Source organism: Cyanistes caeruleus, unplaced genomic scaffold, assembly GCF_971803275.1.
Source record: "Cyanistes caeruleus unplaced genomic scaffold, bCyaCae1.hap1.1 HAP1_SCAFFOLD_239, whole genome shotgun sequence".
NCBI classification, from domain to species: domain Eukaryota; kingdom Metazoa; phylum Chordata; class Aves; order Passeriformes; family Paridae; genus Cyanistes; species Cyanistes caeruleus.
Genome location: NW_028256021.1, coordinates 3,272 through 28,051, shown reverse-complemented (window position 1 = coordinate 28,051; position 24,780 = coordinate 3,272). Strand labels below are relative to the sequence as shown.

The 24,780-nt window shown below is 55.5% G+C and overlaps 1 protein-coding gene across 1 annotated transcript; it reads right to left on the bottom strand.

Annotated features, from left to right (window-relative positions):
• Nucleotides 1-13,631: 13,631 nt before the first annotated feature.
• LOC147645529 (uncharacterized) lies at nt 13,632-21,672 on the bottom strand. The gene is made up of 14 exons (XM_086874502.1): nt 21,452-21,672; nt 21,024-21,095; nt 20,177-20,284; nt 19,451-19,522; nt 18,995-19,066; nt 18,721-18,792; nt 18,532-18,633; nt 17,979-18,086; nt 17,625-17,696; nt 17,465-17,536; nt 17,279-17,377; nt 16,775-16,855; nt 15,982-16,144; nt 13,632-15,452 (listed from the first exon to the last, which is right to left on the bottom strand). The coding sequence occupies exons 1-14, from the start codon at nt 21,546-21,548 to the stop codon at nt 15,404-15,406; spliced, it is 1,239 nt and encodes a 412-aa protein (XP_086730628.1). The 5' UTR covers nt 21,549-21,672; the 3' UTR covers nt 13,632-15,403.
• Between the last annotated feature and the right edge of the window lie 3,108 nt (nt 21,673-24,780).

Genomic DNA, 24,780 nt, shown 5'->3' with positions numbered 1-24,780 from the left:
AACAATATTTTAACAAAGAAGGCTGTTACAACAACATTGGTATTTACCAAACATGACACAACATGAGCTATATTAACAAAGAAGGCCCCTTACGGTGACAACATTCTACTGCTCAAACTGTAAAACATCTTTGTGTACTGATCAGGGGGTAACGATTTACTCTTTACAATCCTGATGCTGAATGTCTCCTTAGGAGGTCTGGTCAGGGAGAAGAATGAGCCCCTTGTGGGCTGCCCCTGTTTGGACAACCTGCTCCTCACCCCGAGCCTCAGCATGTCTGACATCGCCCAGCTGGGACTGACATCCCAAAACATTGAAAACATTTCTCTTTATAATTTTTCTTTATAATTAAAATCTAATTAATTAATAAAAATAAAATTTTATTTTTATAATACTATTATTCTGTATTTTTATAACCTAATTTTTATATTTATATAAAAGAATTTATACATTTTGCGCAACTAAAAACATTATCGGTCCTTGGTTCCAAGTTCCACAATTCCCTTCATTAATTAATTGGTCACTATTTCTCCCTCTTTATGCTAATTACACATATTTTTAGTCCTTTGATCATCATTTTTATCATTTTCTCAGACAGGGTAAAAGGGGCCACTTTGGGGTCCATGGGGACTTTTCTGAGGAACATTTGGGGCAGTTTTGGGTCGGGGGACGGAACTTAGAGAGAACTTGGGGGTCTGGAGGACACATGGGGAGCCGGGAGGGCACTTGGAGCGGCATTTAGGGATTCTGTGAGACAATTCGGGGTTCGGGGGAGCACTTGGGGGTCCAGGGGGGCACTTGGAGGTCAGGGAGGGGAATCTGGGGGCCCTTCGGGGTCTGGGCGGGCACTTGGGGGGCTGTAACAGGGAATCTCTGGGTCGCGGGGGATGATGGGAGTTGTGGGCGCCGGTATAATGAGGCTTAATGGGGCCGCGGAGCATGACGGGAGTTGGAGGCTCAGCGCCAATAGGTTCCGGTAAGGCGCGGGGCATGACGGGAGATGAAGTCCCGGCTGGAATAGCGCTCTATGGGCGCCGCGGAGCATGATGGGAGCTGTAGTCCCGGAAGTGGCTCGGAAGGCGCGTTCGGCGGTGTGGGGAAGCGTCCGAGCTGCAGGTGCTCGGGGCGAATGTACACGGCTCGGGAGCACTTGGGGGGAACCTGGGGAGCTGTGACCGGGCTCTTTAGGGCGCGGGGCACGGCAGGAGGTTTGGGCGCGGAACTGTGTTGTGGGATGATGGGAGATGAATTCCCAGGAGTGGCTGGAAGGGGAATCTGTGGGGTCGGGAGCATTCAGGGATCCAGGAACGCTTTGGGGGGCCTCGAACGGGTGCTGAGGGGGCACTCGGGGATCCTGAAGGGTCTGGGGGACACATGGGACCTATGGGGGGCGATCCCGGGGTTTTGGGGAGTGCAGGGCATATTCTCAGTTCCTCACAACCTGGTCTCAATTGCCCCCTGGAGACTCCTACTGACTGCCAGTCTGATCCCAGTATGATCCCAGTATGATGTCAGTACACAGCCAGTGCAATCTCAGCCACTGCCAGGATGATCCCAGTCCAAACCAGTCCCTGCCAGTGCTGCCACTCCTGGGATCCCCCAGCGCTCTCTGTGTTCCCCGGTCCCACATCTCCCCAGAGGAGCCCCAAGGGCTGGCAGTCCCCAGCCAGGGTCCCCAGCCAGCCCCAGGTTGGATCTGCAGCCCCCAATTTTCCCAGTTTCCCTCTCCTTTTCCCCGGGCCGGGTTCCCCCCGTCCCCAGCGGGTGGGAGCAGCAGAGAGCCCCGCGCTGCCCATCCCGACCTGTCCCGGCTCCATCCCCGCTTCTGCCGTGGGCTGTGAGGGGTTTGGGAACGGGGCACCGAGGGTGTCACTGCTCCTGGGGGAGGAGGAGGAGGGATGGAAGAGGAGGGAGGAAGAAGGAGAGAGAGAAGGGATGGAAGTAGGAGAAGGAGGTGGGGTTAGGGAGGAAGAGGAGGAGGAAGGATGGAAGGGGAGGAGAGGGAGGAAGAGGAGGGACAAAGGAGGATCAGGGAAAGGAGAAGGAACCACAAGGTTGAGCACTCCTTGAATTCATAGCCCCCTCCTGTGGGATCATCACCCACCATCCCACAGGTGATGGGGGAGTGGGAGCTTTGCCCGGATATCCTGGGGGATCCCTGGGTTGGGTTTATTTTGCAGGGGGGAATGTTTGGAGAATGTGGAACTCCAAAGCTGAGTGGAAAATCCTACTTGGGGGGACATTGGGGGGTCTCACCATCCCTAAGTGGGGAAATGGAAACAGGGGGAACTTTTCAGATTCCTGGCACTCCCAGCAGCCTGGGGAGAGCAGGGACCGAGCAGACAGGTTGTCCTCAGTACAAGCTTGACTCCCAGCAGCTGGGACAGGCGGGAACCCTTGAACCTTCTCTCCTTGAAGACAGGGGAGACTAGAGATGGGGAACTCCTGGGAGGCATTTTCAGAGCTGAATCTTGGTGTTTTTTGGAGGTTTTATGGACCCCAGATGTCCGGTGACTTCTAGAGATGAGCTTGGACAGAGGGACCTGCAAACTCAATGTCCTCATCCCTTGTATTTCCTCAAACCAGGATTTCCCATTCCCAAACCTTGGCTGGATGGAGAAGGAGGCTGTGAGGAAGAGGAAGATGTCCCAGGACACCGAGGCAGGTGAGGAGGAAGTCAATGCCCCTTTCCCCCTCTCTCCTGCTCCATCTCCCAGCGCAGCCTGGCCCCCGGCTGCAGGACAACCCCGCTGCCGACGCCGTCCTGCTGGGGACGCACTGGGGGGATCTCCTTCCCCTTCCCTCTGGCACGGAGGCAAATCCCATCCTCTCCTTGTCCTTCCTCCCCCAGACAAGGAGCTGAGGATGGAGACCAGGGAGGACAAATCCCCACAGGAGAAGCTCATGGAAGAAGCCGTTTTGAGCAGCTCCACGGCACAGGAATCCAATGGGGAGGAAAATCCCCAGAGATCCCGCAGGAGGAGGGGCTCCAAACGCTGCCTAGGGTGCTCTGAGGAGGAAAGACCCACCCTGTGCCGGGAAGGCGGCCGGAGATCCAGCCGGGGCTCTGAGCTGGTGGTCCATGAGCAGCTTCAGGATGGGGAGAAGCCCTACAAGTGCTTGGAGTGTGGGAAGAGCTTCAGCCAGAGCAACAGCCTGATCTGTCACCAGATGATCCACACTGGGGAATGGGCCTATGAGTGTGAGGAATGTGGGAAGGGCTTCAGCTGCAGCTCCCAACTCATCATCCACCAGCGCATCCACACTGGGGAGAGGCCCTACGAGTGTCCCCAGTGTGGGAAGAGGTTTCAGAGGAGCTCCACTCTCCTCAGGCACCAGCGGATTCACAGAGATGAGAGGCCCTTCCGCTGCCCTGACTGTGGGGAGGGCTTCAAGCAGAACTACACCCTCATCACCCACCGGCGCATCCACACTGGGGAGAGGCCCTATGAGTGTGGGGAATGTGGGAAGAGCTTCAGCCGGAACTCCAGCCTGATCTGCCACCAGAGGATCCACACCGGGGAACAGCCCTATGAGTGTGAGAAATGTGGGATGACCTTCAGCCGGAGGTCCCATCTGACCATCCACCAGATGATCCACACTGGGGAGAGGCCCTATGAGTGTCCCGAGTGTGGGAAGAGGTTTCAGACCAGCTCCCATCTCCTCGAGCACCAGCGGATTCACACGGATGAGAGGCCCTTCCGCTGCCCCGACTGCAGGAAGGGCTTCAAGCACAACTCCCACCTCATCACCCACCGGCGCATCCACACTGGGGAGAGGCCCTTTGAGTGTGGGGAATGTGGGAAGAGCTTCAGCCACAGCTCCAGCCTCAACACCCACCAACGCCTCCACACTGGGGAGACACCCTACGAGTGTCCCCAGTGTGGGAAGAGCTTCACCTGGAGATCTAGCTTGACCCAACACCAACGGCAGCACCAGTAAGGGAAGCTCTGCAAATGCCCCAAAGTACAGGAAGAGCTTTGTGCACTGCTCCAGCTTTATCCCCCCTTGGAAAATTCAAGTTTGGCAGAGACCTGGTGATCCATGTTCCCTGTGATCCATGCTGGGGAGACACCTGTACCTTTTCCTGCCTATGGCAATGACATGATGTGGGATCAAAGAACGTGAGGGTCTGGCAATGGCCCTTTTGTTATATTCAATCCCATCTCAGGTCATTGCCAGGGGCAGGTGTTGGGGGTTAGGTGTATTTTTTTTTTTTAATTCTGGATTGCCTGTGGAATTTTTACCCATTAGTTGTGGGGACAGCCTAACTGTGGGTACTTGGTGGGTGATTGACAAAAGACAAAGAGTTTGGCCGGGCCCAGGGGGGGAAGGGGGGCAGGAAAAGAGGAGAGCGGGGACAGTTTGGTGGGCTTTCTTCAGATTCAGAGACGGACACTTTGGGTGCAGAGCTGCTGCGGTGGGCACAAGAGAATTTCACCATCACTCACACGGAGCTGCTGCTGCTTCTCCTTCTCCCCTCTTTGTTGGTGGCCTCACACCCCCTGTCCTGCCGGGACGTGTGGCAGTGCCAGGCACCGCCGCGGAGCTGCTGATCCACCTCAGCCACCGGCCCAGGATCTCAGCTCATCCCTGCTGTTCCAGCTGAGTGTTCCTCAGAGCCCTGCAGGAGCACCGGGACTGCCCGCCCGAGGGGGTTTGTGAAACAAAGCCTCTCCTCCATCCCATCTCAGCCGAGAAAGCTGTCACGGAGCCCCTGGTTCTGTTTTCTTGTTAATGCTGTAGTTATTGTTGTTTGTTTGCCTGGTTATAAATTCTAATAAAGAACTGTTATTCCTATCCTCAGATCTCTGCCTGAAAGCCCCTTGATTTCAGAATTATAATAATATAGAGGGAGGGGGTCTAAGTTTTCATTCCAGGGGAGGCCCCTGCCCTCCCTAGCAGACACCTGTCCTCCAAAACAAAGACAGATGGGGAGTTTCTCCATCCTCCTTACCCTTGTGGGGCCAGCAGTGCTCTTGGTTCCTCATGCTCTTTTTGCGGGGCCTTTTGTGTCTGTGCCCCTCCAACTTAGGGGGACAGGGGATATTTGCTGCCCCCTTTCTGCTTCTGGGAAGCCTGTGCGGGCTCTTTGTCCCTCTCTGATTTGGGGGGTGCCAGTGTTGTCACCATCCCGCCAGCCCCCGGCTGCTCTTTGTCCTTTGCCAGGCCAGGGGTGTTCTCTGTCCCCTTGCAATTTGTGGGGCTGGCACAGGCACAATTCCCCTCCTCTTTGGGGGGGCTGGCAGTCTCCTCTTCCCCCTCTGACTTGGGGGATGCTCTGGGCTACATCCATCTCTTATTTTGGGTTGCCAGGTATTTATCTCCCTTCAGTTTGGGGAGCCTGGGGATAGTCTCCATCCTCCTCCAGTTTTGAGGGGCCGGGGAGAAGTCTCTGTCTCCCACCAATTTGGGGGGACTGGTGCAGGCTCCACCCCCCTCTGATTTTGAGGGACAACCTGGAGGAAAGGCACCAAAATCTTGACAAAGGCTGAAGAGAACACTCTGATTACCCCTTTTGCTAAGAGGTTCCCTTAGCTGAAGTTGCTAACAAGGACCAGACTCGCCAGCCCGCAGTGGGTTTTGGGTTGTTTTATTTCCTGGGCCCTCAGTCCTGCGTGGGACACGGGAACTGGGTGCTGCAGAGGCTGCGCCAAGGCATCAGAAATGCCCGCCCAAACACCCAAGGGTGGTAGAAGATCTGCTCCAGCACTGGCCGGTCCATGGGGTGCTTGGACAAACACCAGCAGATCAGATGTTGGCACTCTGGGGAGAGAAGGCAGAAAGCGGCGCTCACTTGCAGGAGGCTCCTGCCCAGCTGCTCCCGGCGCCTGCAGAAGCCGGGCCACGCTGCGTGTGCTGGGAGCTGCCCTTGGCGGGAGAGCGGCACGGCAGGACAAGCGTCCCCTCCTTCAGCCAAGCGTGCCACACCCAGCCTGCCACGGGCCACCTGCTGCAGCCGGCCCTTGAGGACACATGGACGTCCCGCGCAGCTGCGGGAGGGCCGGGCTGGGCTGTGCGGTGCCACCTGCCAAAGCCTGCCTGCTTCAGGCCGCGTACCAACCTGGAGAGACCTCCTGTGGGAAGAAGAGCTGCCCCAACACGGTGTCACGCTCGTTCTCAAAGGGCAGGAACCCGCACACCATCTCCAACAGCAGCACGCCCAGGGACCAGATGGTCGCCCCATCACCATGGTAGCAGCGCAGGCCGATCCACTCGGGTGGGCAGTACGTGCGTGTTCCTAGGGGAGACGGGCGGCGCTGCTCAGGCGCAGGCTGCTGGCTTCCAGAACCTGGCGCCAGCCTCCTGCCAGAGGCAGGGGCTGCAGCCGTGGCCACAACTTCCCCCCAAGGCCTGCCTGCCTCCCCCTGACAATGGGCCAAAGCCAAGAATCCATTCTGCAAGGCTGAGAACGCCAGTGGAGCAGCCCAAGGCCGTGTGGGCCTGCCAAGCCGAGAAGCCGGGGCCCGGCTTTTGCAGCCCCTTTCTGTCGGCAGGGCTGGCAGCCGGCTCCTGGGGCACAGCACCTGCCCCGTGCCACAGGGCAGCCGGCAGCCGGCTGAATGCCGCACCCCGCGGCCCAGGAGGGAATGGGGCCGTGCAGTGCCTGGCACTGGGAGCAGGGCCTGCGCTCTGGGCTCACCAGCAAACTGTGCAAAGGCCCACTCCTGGAGGAAGGTGCCGCAACTGAAGTCCATCAGCTTCAGGTCCCCAGTGTCTGGGTTGACAAGGAGGTTCTCTGGCTTGATGTCCCGGTGCAGGACGCCGCAAGCCGTGCAGTGCCATACGGCCTCTCTGAGGGATGGAGGCTGTCAGAGATAGTGGAGGCTCCTGGCACCATGGACGTTCTCTGACCACCTGAGCTTCTTGCACGGATGGCGGGTCTTCTCTGCTGTGCCATCCTTGCAAGGCTTGAGGCTCTCCCAAGGATGGCCAATCTTGCTGGGAGCATCCTCCTGAAGGGATGGCAGCTTCTGGAGAAGCTGGGCAAGCCACAGCAGGGCAGGTGGCCTCACCTCATCAGCTTCTCCAGTTCTTTCCACAACGCCAGCCACATCCCAAAGAAGAGTGGCACAGATGTCCCATTGCGTGCCCAGTGCCGGATCATCACTTCCTGCAGCTCTTGGGCCACTGCCATGCAGGGACTGCAGCTGCAGGAGCTCTCCAGAGGGCTTGCGGGAGCACCTGGCCTCCGGCGAGGGGTGGCCTGAGGCCTGGAGAACCTGGGAGCCTCAGGGGCTGCTCGGTTCCTCCATGGGCCTCTGGGCCTAACCCTGGGGCGCTTCCTCGTCTGCCGCCTCCATTGTTTCCAGTGGCCACCGGCCCAGCAGACAGCCACAGCAGCCAGCAGCAGGACAAGGGCAGGCATCAGGACGCCACCGTCACCCATGGCTACGGCACGTCCCATGGCGACTGCACTGGCAGCTGCGGGGGCTGGCCTGGTTTATATAGGGCTGGCGCGGTGATGTCACAGTGCTGTGGGCAGGACAGCTGTGTGACATCACGGCCCTGCATCACACCAGAGCTTAACCCCTTTGTGACATCACGGCCCTGCGTCACCCCAGCCCTCACCAGTTCCACGGGAGCGAGGAAGGGGCTCCCTGTGGGCACTCGAGCACCCTCTGGAGCAGAGGAGAAGGAAGATTCTTGTCTAAATAGGACACGGGGATGAGGACGGGAACGGTGATGGTGTCACCTCCTTGCTGGCAGAGCATGGGACATGGATTGTCCAGTCGGGGATTGCAAAGTCCATGGACAGGACAAGCACTGCTCAGCAACATGGAAACCATCGGTGTGCTGTCCACTACATTCCCATGCTGAATCCAAACTTGGATTCAAATCTAATTCTGTGCCTCTTTCTGGGAATTAAATGGATCCTATCCCATTGAAAACCAGTACCTTTAATACTTTAGGTTTCTCTGACTTCAGGGAATTGAGGTGCAAATAAAATGAAAGGGTATGATGGAGTTTGTGTCTGCCTAAAATTAACACTTTAATGAGAAATAAAATAAGGACAACGCCTATAAACCGTGCGCAGTATAGGGACAAACTGCAAAGACCAGGACTACGGGCAGACACAGAAATATACAGGGTAGGTCTGAGGGCAGAGTCTGAGGGCATGGGTCCAACCACAAACTGGGGTTAGAAATATGCAAAATACTGCAACAAATAACAACCAATCAGGGGAGAGAACCTGGAACATTCTAGAAATTCACCTTATAAGGGGTGAGTCGATTAACATATTAACTGCCATAATCCCTTTCATTTGCCGTAACTTAAACAAATGCTTCTCAAGGCTTGAACTTAATCCCTCTTTTTTTTCTGGGTGAAATTCGGCTGGCTTGGATCCCCAGCAAGGCACATTCCCATATCACATTAATCAGTTCTTCACCCAACACTCCCTGTCCCCGTTCATTTCACACCAGCACTTCTGCTCCAGAAGGATTCTCTGAGGGAAACAATTAAAAGTCCCTCATGGAATGGGAGGATCCAGATTTAACAAGTGGGAAAGAGTTTAACCCCACTATCTGTTTAACTGGTCCCGAGGGTGGAGACCTGAAGGAAACTCATGACTGGATTCAGGTCATAGATCTGCAGATGCCAAGGAGATATTAAATTATCCTCCTTGGAATTAAAGCTGGGAATTTTTCTTTCTCTGGAGCAGTAAATTAGGATGTTGATGGGCCCCCCTTCTCTGCTCGCTCTGACCCTCCTGCCCCAGCCTCGCTCGGTTCCATTCACGTTCCTCCTGTCAGGGACACTCTCCACACAGATCATGGCTTGGATTCCTTGGATCCTCAGCAGTGTTTTCCTTGGATTTTAGCCAGGGCTTCCCTGGTTTTGGGGCAGGCTGGAGCGTGTGGAGCTTTCCGCAGCCACCGTTAGGGGTGTGTCTCTCCCTTTTCCCAGCAATTTCCCTCTGTCTTCCCATTACCAACGTTTCTCCTCTCCACCTCTTCCAGCTCCATGCCATGTTGACAGGAGCTCAGAAAGAGCAGGAAAACAGAAACAAGCTCCACAGTGAATTCCTGGAAGAAAAATCCATGGATGGTCAGGTGACTGCTGTGGCTCCTTCCTGAAAATCAGGGCTGTTGGGAGCACGGCACAGGGTGTCCCAGGACTTAGAGCTGGACACTGAACCCTCCTGGATCTCCTTGGCACCCGTCCCAGGCAGGGATGGTCCTGGATATCTTCCTGGATCTGCCCCAGGAAGGTCCCTGCTCCCTGGGGCGGGATGGGATGGGTAGAGGACAAGGAATGAAGGTCAGGAGAAGAGTACAGAGATGCTTCTTGCCACTGCAGCAAGAAATTTGGTGCACGGAAAGCTCAGCTGGAGATGAAGGTGGCCAAAAATGTGAGGCACAATAAAAATTGACTTGTTAAATCCATTAATAAAAAAAAAATAAATTAGAAATTACATCATCCCCTTCCAGGATGTGGATGGTCCCCTGACAAACATGGACACAGACACATTGCAGGTTTTCTAATGCATTTATTGCCTCTGTCTTCAACACTCACCCCGCCCTTCCCAGAGGAAAACACGCATTGTACCAAGGGACACTGCAAAGTCCTTGAAGAGGGCAAGCCCTGCTCAGCAGAAACCAAACCACCCCTCACTGAATCACAGCATTCCCATCTTGAATCCAAACCCAGCACGTGCCAGCTCTTGGGAAGAGAGGAACCCCATGGCAGTCAAAACCAGAGCAGTGGGACAAGCATGAGCGCTCTTTGGAATATCCAGATTTATTTAGAATGGAGACTCTGCAGAAGTTGGTGAGCTGCTAAGAGAAAACTCTTGCAGTCCTCGCCAGCCATTTCAGGAGAGCTCCCCAGAGACAGAGGAACTTCACCTCCCTTTGTCTCTGGGGGATCTTCTCTGGCACAGGGTACTGGTTGTTTGAAGTTGGTGCCGCTGCAGTGTCCTGGAGCTGGGGCTTGACACAGGTGGCAGCAGCACTCTTCCTGATGTGCTGCCGCTTGCTCCAGGGAAGGATTCATTGCAAGGGGCTGAGCTCCGGTTCTGATTTCCAGGCTTTTCCAGGCCATGTTCATCTTCAGGGATGAGCCAGGGCTGTGATCCCTGAATTGGGTGGGGCCGTGATGTCACAAAGGGGTTGAGCTCTGGTGTGCTGCAGGGCCGTGATGTCACACAGCTGTCCTGGCCACAGCACTGTGACATCACCGCGCCAGCCCTATATAAACCAGGCCAGCCCCCGCAGCTGCCAGTGCAGTCGCCATGGGACGTGCCGTAGCCATGGGTGACGGTGGTGTCCTGATGGCTGCCCTTGTCCTGCTGCTGGCCGCTGTGGCTGTCTGCTGGGCCGGTGGCCACCGGAAACCACAGAGGCGGCAGACGAGGAAGCGCCCCAGGGTTAGGCCCAGAGGCCCATGGAGGAACCGAGCAGCCCCTGAGGCTCCCAGGTTCTCCAGGCCTTGGGCCACCCCTCGCCAGCGGCCAGGTGCTCCCGCAAGCCCTCTGGAGAGCTCCTGCAGCTGCGGTCCCTGCATGGCAGTGGCCCAAGAGCTGCAGGAAGTGATGATCTGGCACTGGGCACGCAATGGGACATCTGTGCCGCTCTTCTTTGGGATGTGGCTGGCGTTGTGGAAAGAACTGGAGAAGCTGATGAGGTGAGGCCACCTGCCCTGCTGTGGCTCTCCCAGCTTCTCCAGAAGCCACCATCCCTTCAGGAGGCTGCTCTCAGCAAGACTGGCCATCCTTGGGAGAGCCTCAAGCCTTGCAAGGGTGGCACAGCAGAGAAGACCCGCCATCCGTGCAAGAAGCTCAGGCGGTCAGAGAACGTCCATGGTGCCAGGAGCCTCCGCTATCTCTGACAGCCTCCATCCCTCAGAGAGGCTCAGCCAGACCTGTCAGCCTGCAGAAGGTGCAGAGCCCAGGGACAGGTCTCCCAGCTTCCTTGGACCCTTGGACTTCAACAACATGGGCGCATCCCTGAGCACTGACATGGCCAGGGAAAGCCCACAGGTCCAAGTGGAAGCCCAGCCCGATCCAGGGGAGCCGTCTCAGGAGCAGGGGGAGGAGCAGCAAGTGTCCTGGAGCCAGCAGCTGCCGGACCACAGCTCCCAGGTGACGGTGCTGGACGTGCCAGGTGGCAACAACCTGTGCCTGGTGGATGAAAAGATTCCCGGGGGACCAGGGAGTTTCCTCCATCTCCAGGAAGCTGCTCCCATACAGCCACCAAATACCAACAAGGCTTCTGTACCGGCAGGTGAGACCTGAGGAGCTGTCTGAGGCTGCCATGGGGCTCTGGAGGGACATTCCCAGGCCAGGCCAGGGCCTCTGAGAGCAGCCTAGAAGCAGGTCAGAGCAAGGTGGCCGGCGCTGGCTGTGGCCGCTGCACATGCGGGCACTCGGGGGGTTCCTGGCAGCATCAGGCCCTGTGATGGAGGCATTGTCTTCTCCTCACAGCCCGATGGCACCTGTGTTCCAACAGAGATTGTGCTGATGGAAAAGGGCTTTGGCTGCCGCAGAATCATCCAGCTCCTAGACTGGTTCCAGGTGCCTGACAGCTTCGTGCTGGTGATGGAGCGTCCAGAGCAATCTCGGGATCTCTTGCACGTCCTGCTGGAGCAAGAGTTCCTGAGCGAGGAGGCAGCGCGCTGGCTTTTCCTGGCAGGTGCTGGAGGCCGTGTGGCACTGCACCGCCTGCGGCATCCTGCACCGGGACATCAAGCCAGAGAACCTCCTCGTCAACCCAGAGACTGGCGAGCTGAAGCTGATCAACTTTGGTTGCGGCATCTTCTTGCAGGAGCGGGCCTTCACAGAGTTTGCTGGTGAGCCCAGAGCGCAGGCCCTGCTCCCAGTGCCAGGCACTGCACAGCCCCATTCCCTCCTGGGCCGCGGGGTGCGGCATTCAGCCGGCTGCCGGCTGCCCTGGGGCACGGGGCAGGTGCTGTGCCCCAGGAGCCGGCTGCTGGCCCTGCCGACAGAAAGGGGCTGCAAAAGCCGGGCCCCGGCTCCTCGGCTTGGCAGGCCCACAAGGCCTTGGGCTGCTCCACTGGTGTTGTCAGCCTTGCAGAATGGTTCCTTGGCTTTGGCCCATTGTCAGGGGGAGGCAGGCAGGCCTTGGGGGGAAGTTGTGGCCATGGCTGCAGCCCCTGCCTCTGGGAGGAAACTGGCGCCAGGCTCTGGAAGGCAGCAGCCTGCGCCTGAGCAGCGCCGCCCGTCTCCCCTAGGAACACGCACGTACTGCCCGCCCGAGTGGATCGGCCTGCACTGCTACCACGGTGATGGGGCGACCATCTGGTCCCTGGGCGTGCTGCTGTTGGAGATGGTGTGCGGGTTCCTGCCCTTTGAGAACGAGCGTGACACCGTGTTGGGGCAGCTCTTCTTCCCACAGGAGGTCTCTCCAGGTTGGTACACGGCCTGAAGAAGGCAGGCTTTGGCAGGTGGCACCGCGCAGCCCAGCCCGGCCCTCCCGCAGCTGCGCGGGACGTCCATGTGCCCTCAAGGGTCGGCTGCAGCAGGTGGCCCGTGGCAGGCTGGGTGTGGCACGCTTGGCTGAAGGAGGGGACGCTTGTCCTGCCGTGCCGCTCTCCCGCCAAGGGCAGCTCCCAGCACACGCAGCGTGGCCCGGCTTCTGCAGGCGCCGGGAGCAGCTAGGCAGGAGCCTTCTGCAAGTGAGCGCCGCTTTCTGCCTTCTCTCCCCAGAGTGCCAACATCTGATCTGCTGGTGTTTGTCCAAGCACCCCATGGACCGGCCGGTGCTGGAGCAGATCTTCTACCACCCTTGGGTGTTGGGCGGGCATTTCTGATGCCTTGGCACAGCCTCTGCAGCACCCAGTTCCCGTGTCCCACGCAGGACTGAGGGCCCAGGAAATAAAACAACCCAAAACCCACTGCGGGCTGGCGAGTCTGGTCCTTGTTAGCAACTTCAGCTAAGGGAACCTCTTGGCAAAAGAGTTAATCAGAGCGTTCTCTTCAGCCTTTGTCAAGCTTTTGGTGCCTTTCCTCCAGGTGGTCCCTCAAAATCAGAGGGGGGTGGAGCCTGCACCAGTCCCCCCAAATCGGTGGAAGGCAGAGACTGCTCCCAGGCCCCTCAAAATTGGAGAAGGATGGAGACTATCCCTGGGCCCCCCAAACTGAAGGGAGATAAATACCTGGCAACCCAAACTAAGAGATGGATGGAGCCCAGAGCATCCCCCAAGTCAGAGGGGGAAGAGGAGACTGCCAGCCCCCCCAAAGAGGAGGGGAATTGTGCCTGTGCCAGCCCCACAAATTGCAAGGGGACAGAGAACACCCCTGGCCTGGCAAAGGACAAAGAGCAGCCGGGGGATGCCGGGATGGTGACAACACTGGCAACCCCCAAATCAGAGAGGGACTAAGAGCCCGCACAGGCTTCCCAGAAGCAGAAAGGGGGCAGCAAATATCCCCTGTCCCCCTAAGTTGGAGGGGCACAGACACAAAAGGCCCCGCAAAAAGAGCATGAGGAACCAAGAGCACTGCTGGCCCCACAAGGGTAAGGAGGATGGAGAAACTCCCCATCTGTCTTTGTTTTGGAAGACAGGTGCCTGCTAGGGAGGGCAGGGGCCTCCCCTGGAATGAAAGAATGTAGACCCCCTCCCTCTGAATTATTATAATTTTGAAATCAAGGGGCTTTCAGACAGAGATCTGAGGATAGGAATAACAGCTCTTTATTAGTATTTATAACCAGGCAAACAAACAACAATAACTACAGCATTAACAAGAAAACAGAACCAGGGACCCCGTGACAGCTTTCTCGGCTGAGATGGGATGAAGGAGAGGCTTTGTTTTCACAAACCCCCTCGGGCGGGCAGTCCCGGTGCTCCTGCAGGGCTCTGAGGAACACTCAGCTGGAACAGCAGGGATGAGCTGAGATCCTGGGCCGGTGGCTGAGGTGGATCAGCAGCTCCACGGCGGTGCCTGGCACTGCCACACGTCCCGGCAGGACAGGGGGTGCGAGGCCACCAACAAAGAGGGGAGAAGGAGAAAAAGCAGCAGCAGCTCCGTCTGGGTGATGGCGAAATTCCTTTCTCCCCACCGCAGCAGCTCTGCACCCAACGTGTCCTTCTCCGAAGCTGAAAAAACTCCACCAAACTGTCCCCACCCTCTTTTTTCCTGCCCCCTTCCCCCCCTGGGCCCGGCCAAACTCTTTGTTTTTGTCAAGAATCCACCAAGTACCCACAGTTAGGTTTTCCCCACAACTAATGGGTAAAAATTCCACAGGCACCCAGAACTAAAAAAAAAGGACACCTAACCCCCAACAGGGTGTCTTAATCCCTCTTAGAGTAAACATTACCAATTAAATGCAACTTCATGTTAAATTGCAGAAGTGGAAAAAATGTTCCAGAATTCTAAAACTACTTTGAAAACTGTGTTATTAATATGGCAAAAGGGAAGAAACATTTGGGGATTACTTCGTACTAAAAATAATCCTAAATGTTTCAAAAAATTTCTACTTTTTAAAAATAAAAAATAAAGATAACAAGGTGGGTTCCCCAAGCCCGGCTGCTGCCTGCCCAGCCAAGGCTGTGGCCAGCCAAGCAGCTGTGCCAGTGCTGGTGGTACCAGCCAGACCCCAGAGCAGAAGCCCTAAGGTGTTGCTCAAGCTCTGCCTTGGCAGGAGGGTCCTGCCTTCAGTCCTGTCCAGACACCAGGGCCAGCACTTTCAGGGACAGAGGGTCCTGTTCTGGGTGGTGGCCGCACAGCAATAAGCTGATAACGCAGCTTTGGCAAGGAAAACAGACACTGGCTTGGAGACTCAGGAAGAGAGGTGCAGTTCTCCCTGACTGAGTGTAGTGATTTACATTCACACTGTTATAAATGCATATCATATTTTTGGCTTTTTGCAAATATTAAAAGGAACCTTATATGTATAAGATTAGAAAATCTAGCTGTATTAATATGGTTTCCTTTATTTCTGTTATTGATGAAACCTAGAAGTAGTGGTATAATACATATATGTTAAGCTTTGGCATAGTATTAAAACAAAAACTACTTTAGTTTGTATAACCCAAAGACTGCAAAAGATAGCTGGAGACTCCCCCTACATTCAGAAACTATCTTATCCAGATGAAGACAGCAGTGACCAGAACTCTGGGGGAGGAATTTATTGCATTTCTGTTATCAGGAAATGTAAATCTCATTGGCGCCAAGAAGATTGATCTATTGGGAAGGGGCAAGAGAAAACTAAACAGAAGAACACAAAAGATCCTAAGAAGAATGTATGAATATGCATGAGAATTTATGGATATATAGTAGGATTCTGTTTTTAAGGGACAATCCTTTGTTAGTCTGGTGTGCTCTCTTGGCTGAATGCAGAGACACCCGGCTGTATCTATGTACTCTTCTTTATTTTTAGGTCCTAAGTAACTTTTTATTAAACCTTTAAATTCCATAAGAAAAATATGTGAACCTCATTTTTCACAACATTGAGCTGTTTGGCCGGACATCTGAAGGTGCAGAGGCGCTCCTGTGGAGAAAGAAAGTGGCTGAGGCCCCCAGCTGCCGCTGGCACACAGGGACCCTCCTGCACAGCAGGGCCCAGAGCTGCCAAGGCTCCCCAGCACGGCTGGAGCTGCTGGCACAGCTTGGCCCAGCTGGACAGCTGCCCCTCAAGGCCCTGGCGAGCAGGGCATGGCTCTGGGCAGGGTCCCTGGCCAGGAGCGGGCCCCAGAGCACCTCTGCCTTTCAAGGGCAATCTCGTCCCTGCTCTTTCTCCTGCCCACCTTGCTTTGCCTCTGCCCGCTGCTCCTGGGGCTGCTCTTGGCCAGGCAGCCTCAGTGGCAGCCAGCACTGGCTGCAGCCCCAGCGGGCTCCCCAGGACAAGGCCCAGCAATTAGAGGCCAATGGAAGCCCTGGGCAGCAGCAGAACTCTCAGCAGAGTTATTTGGACAACCAAGGACTATCCACAGGTCTACAGCAGCCTCACTGGGAATATTTCTATTCTACAATAACTTTCAAAAGAAGCTGTTTGAGGGAAAGATGAACGAAACACTCACTGTTTTCTCTTGCAGGCATACCAGATTCCAACACCGCATAAAACGAAGAAATGCACCAAACAAAGCAGGCCTGCCATTAATTCTAGCCAACAGCGTGTTCCCTGACAGAAACCTCTTCTGATGCCCTTCTGGGAATTGGGAACACGTGTTGTGCCAGCTGCATCTGTGGGAGCAATGGGCAGCATGAGGCCTGTGCTGTGATCCACTGCTGAGCTGGCAGCACGGTGGGTATGTCCAGGATGTTCCCTGTTTCCCCCAGAGCTGGGGCCTGCAGGCACCTTGTCAGCCCTTGGCACAGGCTGTGCCACCCAATAAAACCCAGAAAGCTGAGAGGAGAACCCAGGGACAGCGCAGCTGCTTGGGCAGTGGCTCCTTCCAGGGACACGGGCCAAACCCATCCCTGAGCAGCCACTGCCACCCCTGACCCTCCCTGCTCCGTGACAGCTCCCCCAGCCCAAGGGGACAGAGCCAGGCCCTGTCAGGGGCCAGTGCAGCCCCTGCCCAGTTGGGAGCCAGGGCTGGCTGTGGCCCTGGGCTCATGGCAGGGCTCCTGCTCAGGGCTGCTCCTGTGCCTTGGGCCTCTGGATGCTTAGGGCCGGCTCTGGGAGCAGCTGCAGTGGGATGGACACTGGTGCACGAGTCCCATTTCCCAGGGGCTGGGAATGAGCTCCAGAGGCCTGGAAGCCGAGGCACCTCCAGCTTTGGCTGCTCCCGGGCTGTGCAAGGAGAGGCCCTGTGGGAAGAGCTGCTGGCACACAGCCCCACCGAGGGCTGAGCCCAGCACAGCAATTACCTCCTGTGCCTGGGCCCGTGCCTGCAATTGCCTCCCTTCGTTCAGGAAATGCCGCCTTCCATAGAGCCTCTCTGTCCATCCCTTGAGAAAGGAAGAGGCACAGCTGGATCAGATGGAACCATTACATAGCAGGGAAGTGGCCTCTTCAGGAGGCAGTGCTTGTCAAAGACATGGAAGAGGATCAGGAAAAGGCCCAGGCTCTCTCTTGTCCAAACCACCACCTCTCCTGATCTGCTCAGAGACCAGGAAGTTGCAGAGGATCTCAAGGTGTGCATGGCCCATGGTGCAGTTTGGGCAGCCTGTCTGCTGATGCCAAATGCCTTCCTGCAGAGGCTGGGCAGAAACTGCATCCAGGCCAGGCTGGGAAACAGCCCTGCAGGGCTTGAAAGCAGCAGCAGGGCAGCGAGGCTGCCATGGATCCCTTCCCATGGTGCAGGGCATGGCATGTCCAGAGAAAGCCCCTGACTGCAGAGTCTCAGGAAAGGCTGAGGGAAATGTACCCACCACGCCCTTTGAGCAGTTCCTTCTCTATTTCTTTCAGGATATGGTGTGACTCAAGTGGTTCTTTCTGTCCTGTGGCTCTGTTCTTCCCTCTCGGAGGACCTTAACAAAAAATAGTTCCATTTGCCAGGAATGGATCCCAGAAAAGCAATGCTCAGCCTGTGGGTACGGCAGGGACACACCACTCACCCCTGCGATGGGAGCCAGGCTTGCGGGCAGTGATCAGCAAAGGAGATGGGAAAGTCCTCCCTGCAGACACACCTGTAACTCAACAGCCACAGAAGCTTCTGTCACCTGGTTCCTACCAGGTTGTCAATGATTATTCCTCGATGGGACACTGAGAACATACCTGCAGGAGGCTCCAAGGGCTTCAAAACTTTATCCAGCCAATCTAATGGAGAATCCTTCCTGGGAACCTCATCTGGAAGGGAACAGATCAGAACCATTCCATGGTGTGCTGGGATCCCCTTCTGCCTTAGGGAACTGGGCACTGCCAGGGGGTTGGGTAAGACCATGGGAGCCAGATGTCAGTGGACATGGAGAAAGCTGTAGAGGGGCCTGAAATGCTCTGGGCTGGCTCCTGGTCACTCTCAACACTCTTTCCATGCCCTGTGCAACATCCCTCAAGGGCGGGCACTCCCCAGTAGCAGAGATGTACAGCTCAAGCCTCAGCAGGGCTCAGGCCCAGAGGCACAGCAATTACCTCCTGGGACTGTGCCTGGCATGGCTTCCCTTCCTGCAGCAGAGGCTGTCCATGGGCCACTGCTTCCTCTGGGAAACGCTGCCTTCAGCACAGCCTCTCCATCCACTTCTGCAGAAAGGGACAGCTGGATCAGATGGCAGCATTCCCCACTGGGGAGGTGGCATCTTCAGGAGGCAATGCTTGCCAAAGACTTGGTTAAGGACCAGGATATCATATCAACTTTTGGGATTGGCCAGGGCCCTCCTTTCTCCAAACCAACACCATTTCTGATCTACCCAGAGACCAGGGAATCCTACAAGACCTCAGGGTGGGCATGGCCTGTGCTGCCGTTTGGGCTCCCTGTCAGCTGATGCCAAATGCCTTCCTGCAGAGGCTGGGGAGAAGCTGCAGCCAGGCCAGCCTGGGAAACAGCCCTGCAGGGCTTGAAAGCAGCAGCAGGGCAGCAAGGCTGCCATGGATCCCTTCCTGCTGGGTTGGGCACTGCGTGTCCAGATATGCAGAGAAAGCCCCTGGCTGCTGAGTCTCAGGAGAAGGCTGAGGGACATGGACCCACCTTGTCCTTCCTGCAGAATTTTCTTCAGCATTTGCCTCATGGGTTTGGATGGCTCATGGGGTTTCATAACTCCTGTAGCTTTGGTATTGCCTCTTGGAGGACCTTAGAGCAAAATAATTCCATTTCCCAGGAATGGATCCCAGAATGCCAATGCTCAGCCTGTGGGGTCAGGAGGGACACACCACTCACCCCTGTGACGGGAGCTGGGCTTGTGTGCAGCAACCAACCCAGGAGCTGGGAGAGTCCTCCCTGCAGACACACCTGTAACTCAACAGCCACAGAAGCTTCTGTCATCTCTTCTGATATGAACAGGCAGCACTGTGCCACAGGAGCGGTGAGAAGATCACACAGGGCGAGGGCACACATGTGCACGGCTCTGTCCTGGCACCTGCAGCGATGCTGTCCTGGCCAAGCCTTGGGCTCTGAGCTGGCAGCTCTCCCAGGGGGAAAGGCCTTCACCTACCCTCACCATCTTCCAGAGCCTCGGTCCTGGGTGTGGGGTGGGAAGCCAGATCACCTTCAGCAAGAGGCTTGGCTGAAAAAAAAGGTAGGACAGAACAGCTCCCGTGGCTCTGTAGGAGACCCTCAGGCTCCCTGGGGCTGGCAAAGGAGCCATGCAAGGCACAGCCCCGGGACACAGCCCTGGGCCCAGCCCCTTCCCTCTCTGCTCCTCTCCGTGGCTGCACAGAGCACACGGAAGGAGACACTGGCATTGCACACGGGAAGAAGATTGACAGCTAAATGCTCCTTCCTCCCACTGGTAGTGACCTGTGGGATCCCTCAGGGCTCTAGAAGGGAGCAGGGCGAGGTTTCCAGAACCCAACAAGCCTGAGATTATGTTAAGAGATATGGCACATGAGTGAGCTCTTGCCACCTTGTCATTGTGTGTTCTGTCAGTAAAGGGAATAGAAGAACTTGCCTCCAGCATTCTCCAAGATATTCAAAGTATCATTCAGTAGCACTTCCAAATAATTGAGGTTGCGTTCCAAATCTAGAAGGGAGCACAGATCAGAACTGTTTCCATGGTGTGCTGAGATCCCCTTCTACCTTAGGGAACCGGGCAGTGCAAGGGAGTCGCGCTAAGGCTGTGGGTGCCAGATGTCAGTGGACATGGCCACAGCTGCAGAGGGGCCTGGGGGCTCTGGGCTGGCTCCTGGTCACTCTCCACCCTCTTTGCAGGCCCTGTGCAGCATCCCTGGGAGAGGTGGCTGGAGCAGCCCAGGCCCCACTGGGGCCCTCTCTCTGCCACAGCTGAAAGAATTGTAAAAGCAATGGGGAAGAACTACAGCAGGCAGTGCCACAACTGTCCCTCAGGCCCTCCCTCCCTCCTGCCCACGTTCTGCTGGGACAGCTCTCCCATCCCATAGGGACTGGGCCAGGCTCTTTCAGGATACAGTGGAGCCTTGCCCTCCCCCTCTGCCTATTCCCCACCATGGGCACCCCTTTGCAGCTGCTGCCAGGTTTTGGGACCTGTCTCCCATGGAGGGACCCCAGCAGGACTGCTCAGTAGCCAAGTGCCCTGAGCCTGCTGGGGATAATTCCACTGGGCTGTGCTGGTCTTGTCCGGGCTGTGCCTGCACTGCCAAGCAGCAGAGATGGCAGCTCAAGCCTCAGCAGGGCTCAGGCCCAGGGGCACAGCAATCACCTCCTGTGACTGTGCCTGGCATGGCCTCCCTTCCTGCAGCAGAGGCTGCCCATGGGCCACTGCTTCCTCCGGGAAACGCCGCCTTCAGCACAGCCTCTCCTTCCGTCTCTGGAGAAAGGAAGAGGGATACATGCATCAGATGGGGCTGTTTGTTCCCCAACATGAAGGTGGCATCTTCAGGAGGCAATAGTTGTCAAAGATATGGGTAAGTTTCAGGAAGGCATCCAAACTTTGGAGCCAGGCCAGCCACATCTACCACAAGACTGGGAAATTGCAGGGGGTTTCAGGGTGTGCATGGCCCATGCTGCAGTTTGGGCACCCTGACAGCTGATGCCAAATGCCTTCCTGCAGAGGCTGGGGAGAAGCTGCATCCAGGCCAGTCTGGGAAACAGCCCTGCAGGCTGGGAAAGCAGCAGTGGGGCAGTGAGTCTGAAATGGATCCCTTCCTGCTGTGCCGGGCATGGCGTGTCCAGATGTGCAGAGAAAGCCCCCGGCTGCTGAGTCTCAGGAGGAGGCTGAGGGACATGGACCCACTACGGCGTCTCTCCAGATCACTCAGCCTCTTGTCTCCTGTAGGTTTGTTCCTCCCTCTAGGAGGATCTTAACAGAAAGCATTTCCATTTCAGATGAATGGATCCCACAGAACCAGGGCTCAGCCTGTGGGATCAGCAGGGACACACCACTCACCCCTGTGATGGGAGCTGGGCTTGCGTGCAGCAACCAGAAAAGGAGCTTGAAACGTCCTCGCTGCAGACACACCTGTAACTCAACAGCCACAGCAGCTTCTGTCACCTGGTTCCTGCCAGGGTGTCAGTGTTTATTCCTTGTTGGGACAGTGAGAACGTACCTGCATGGGGTTCCAGAGGCAGAAAATCTTCATGAAGCCAAGCTGCTGGAGAAGCCTTCCTACCACCCTCATCTGGAAGGGAGCACAAATCAGAACCATTCCATGGTGTGCTGGGATCCCATTCTGTTTTAGGGAACTGGGCACTGCAAAGGGGTCAGGTAAGGCTGTGGGAGCCAGATGTCAATGGACATGGCCAAAGCTGCAGAGGGGCCTGGGGAGCTCTGGGCTGGCTCTGGTCACTCTCCACCCTCTTTGCAGGCCCTGTGCAACATCCCTAGAGGGGCAGTGGGACCAGCCCAGGGCCCCTGAGGCCTCTGTCCCTCCCACAGAGAAAACCCTCCCTAAAGCCCTGGGGAAAACCATCCCCAACACTTCCCAGGGAGAAGGGAGCACTGTCCCAGGAAAGGGGACCGAGGCTGCCGGCTCACCTGCTCGCCCTGCTCGCCACAGAGCAGCCTGGGCAGCCCTGTCAGGCAGGGCCACTGCCAGGAGGAGCAGGAGGAGGAGGCGCAGAGCAAAGGCCATGGTGCCTTGCCCTCTGCCAGTCCTGCAGCTCTTGCTGCCACCACTGTCCTGACACCGCTGTCCCAATGTCAGCACCGCTGCTGCCGCCGCCGCTGCTGCCACAACAGTCGTGGTCAAGGACTGACTGCTCGGTCCTTGTGGTGCTGGGCAACCACGGGGCTCTGGGACCTCTGTGACCTCAGAGCCTGCTGTCACCTCTGCCTGCTGTCACCCCAGAGCCTTCTGTGACCTCATGGCCTTAGATGTCTGCCCCAAGTGTACTCCCATCTGTACTAGAGGACTGCTCTGACTGTGAATCTTTGACTTCATCAAAGGGTCATTGCTAAACAAAACCTTGTTTTTGCCTGCTGACATTGCTGGTCAGGCAGTGTCCCAGGAGATGCTCTTGATGGTTGCCTCTTTTCCTGGGCATGGCACTGGAGGAGGTCCAGGCCCAGGTGATGCCACTGAAGGAAATGTGCCCTCAGCCCAGGGATGCTCAACACAGACTCCCCCAGCCCCTCGGGGCCCTGCCTCTGGTCACAGCAGCCCCTGCCTGGCTCCTGCCACCCACACTCTGGTCAGCCCTGCCTGCTCCTGGACATGGAGCTCAGCCAGGGCTGGTGCTGTGTGGGCTTTGCTGGTGGTACCAGCCAGACACTGGGGTGAGAGCTCCATCTCTTTATTGGAACAGAAGAGCTGTGCTGGGCCCTGCCCTGGCAGGAGGGACCCACCTTCAGTCCAGGCCACAGAGCAGGGCGGGTCCCTTCAGGGACACAGGGCCTTGCTTTGGGTGGTGGCAGCATCTGCACAGCAGCAAGCTGGTAATGCAGCTGTGACAGGGACATCACGTATGGGCATGGAGATGTGAAATGTGTGGTGCAGTGTCCCTGAGGGAGGTGTTGGCCTTTCCTGTGAAGCTGCAGAGGGGAACCTGTTGAGAGAGGAGATGGCTGAGGCCCCAGCTGCAGCTGGCACACAGGGACCCTCCTGCACACTGGAAGATTCTCACTGTGCTCAAAGTTTCCCTCTGAAGACTGGGAGGTAAATGTGGATGGGCTTAGCAGCTGATTTGCAGGCCAAGCAATTGAGTTAGCAAAAGGAGAAGTTGAGAAAATACAAGTTTATCCATAGCAAGGAGGAAAGCAAGGCCGTTAGCATGGAAACCAATAAAAAGGGATATAAGGGGTATTTGCAGTTGTAATAAATGGAATTGGTTCGTGCTAACTAAATTGTAACTGTTATTAAAGTTCTTATTAGAAACAATCAAGAATCAGTGTTACAAAGCAGATGTACCCCTTTGCAGATGTTACATGTCAAAATTAAGGTACAGGATGTAGTTTAGAAGATAAATGGCGTCTCAAGACCAAAATGGCCTTGAGATGGACCAAAATTAGAACAAATTTAGGCATTGGGCCTAAAGATTAGTAAACATAAAGCTAATTAGTAGACTAACACAACACAAGGCTTAGTACGCACGTGCAGACCAGTAAGGTTATCCAAAGGACAATGAGGAAGAGGAGAAGCCTTCACCAAAAGACCACCAAAAGAAGACTGAAGACCCCCTAACAACAAGTGAGGCATGTGCCGTGAAGAAAAGTGAGGTAAAGTCAGAAAAATTGGAAATAGGAGGAAACTTACAGGAAACATTAATGAATATGTATAAGCATACAGTATACAAGTTTAGCATGAAATGCTTTGTTTTGAACGTGAGGCAGGGTGGGAAGCCTCTGTACCCTGGTCAGTTTTGCTTATGCTTTAATCATACTTAATTACTAGCAGATTATTTATATAAATTTTAATTTTTATTAAACTGTATTATTTTACTAAACTGTATTCTTTTATAACACATTACTATTCAATTTAGTAAATTGTATTCATTTTTAATTAAACTGCCATTAACCCAAGGGTCCTAGTTGTCAAAATTCTAATTTCATTTATAACAGTATTTTAACAAAGAAGGCTGTTACAACAACATTGGTATTTACCAAACATGACACAACATGAGCTATATTAACAAAGAAGGCCCCTTACGGTGACAACATTCTACTGCTCAAACTGTAAAACATCTTTGTGTACTGATCAGGAGGTCACGATTTACTCTTTACAATCCTGATGCTGAATGTCTCCTGAGGAGGTCTGGTCAGGGAGAAGAATGAGCCCCTTGTGGGCTGCCCCTGTTTGGGCAACCTGCTCCTCACCCCGAGCCTCAGCATGTCTGACATCGCCCACCTGGGACTGACATCCCAAAACATTGAAAACATTTCTCTTTATAATTTTTCATTATAATTAAAATCTAATTAATTAATAAAAATAAATTTTTAAGTTTATAATAATATTATTCTGAATTTTTATAACCTAATTTTTATATTTATATAAAAGAACTGATACATTTTGCGCAACTAAAAACATTATCGGTCCTTGGTTCCAAGTACCACAATTCCCTTCATTAATTAATTGGTCACTATTTCTCCCTCTTTATGCTAATTACACATATTTTTAGTCCTTTGATCATCATTTTTATAATTTTCTTAGACAAGGTAAAAGGGGCCACTTTGGGGTCCATGGGGACTTTTCTGAGGAACATTTGGGGCAGTTTTGGGTGGGGGACGGAACTTAGAGAGAACTTGGGGGTCTGGAGGACACATGGGGAGCCGGGAGGGCACTTGGAGCGGCATTTAGGGATTCTGTGAGATGATTAGGGGTTCGGGGGAGCACTTGGGGGTCGGGGCGGGCACTTGGGGGGCTGTAACGGGGCTCTCTGGGCCGCGGGGGATGATGGGAGTTGTAGGCGCCGGTATAATGAGGCTTAATGGGGCCGCGGAGCATCACGGGAGTTATAGGCGCAGCTTCAATGGGTTCCGGTGAGGCGCGGTGCATGACGGGAGATGCAGTCCCGGCTGGAATAGCGCTCTATGGGCGCCGCGGAGCATGATGGGAGCTGTAGTCCCGGAAGTGGCTCGGAAGGCACGTTCGGCGGTGTGGGGAAGCGCTTGGAGAACACTTCTGCGTCCGAGCTGCAGGTGCTCGGGGCGAATGTACACGGCTCGGGAGCACTTGGAGGGAACCTGGGGAGCTGTGACCGGGCTCTTTAGGGCGCGGGGCACGGCAGGAGGTTTGGGCGCGGAACTGTGTTGTGGGATGATGGGAGATGAATTCCCAGCAGTGGCTGGAAAGGGAATCTGTGGGGTCGGGAGCATTCGGGGATCCAGGGACGCTTTGGGGCGTCCCGAACGGGTGCTGAGGGGGCACT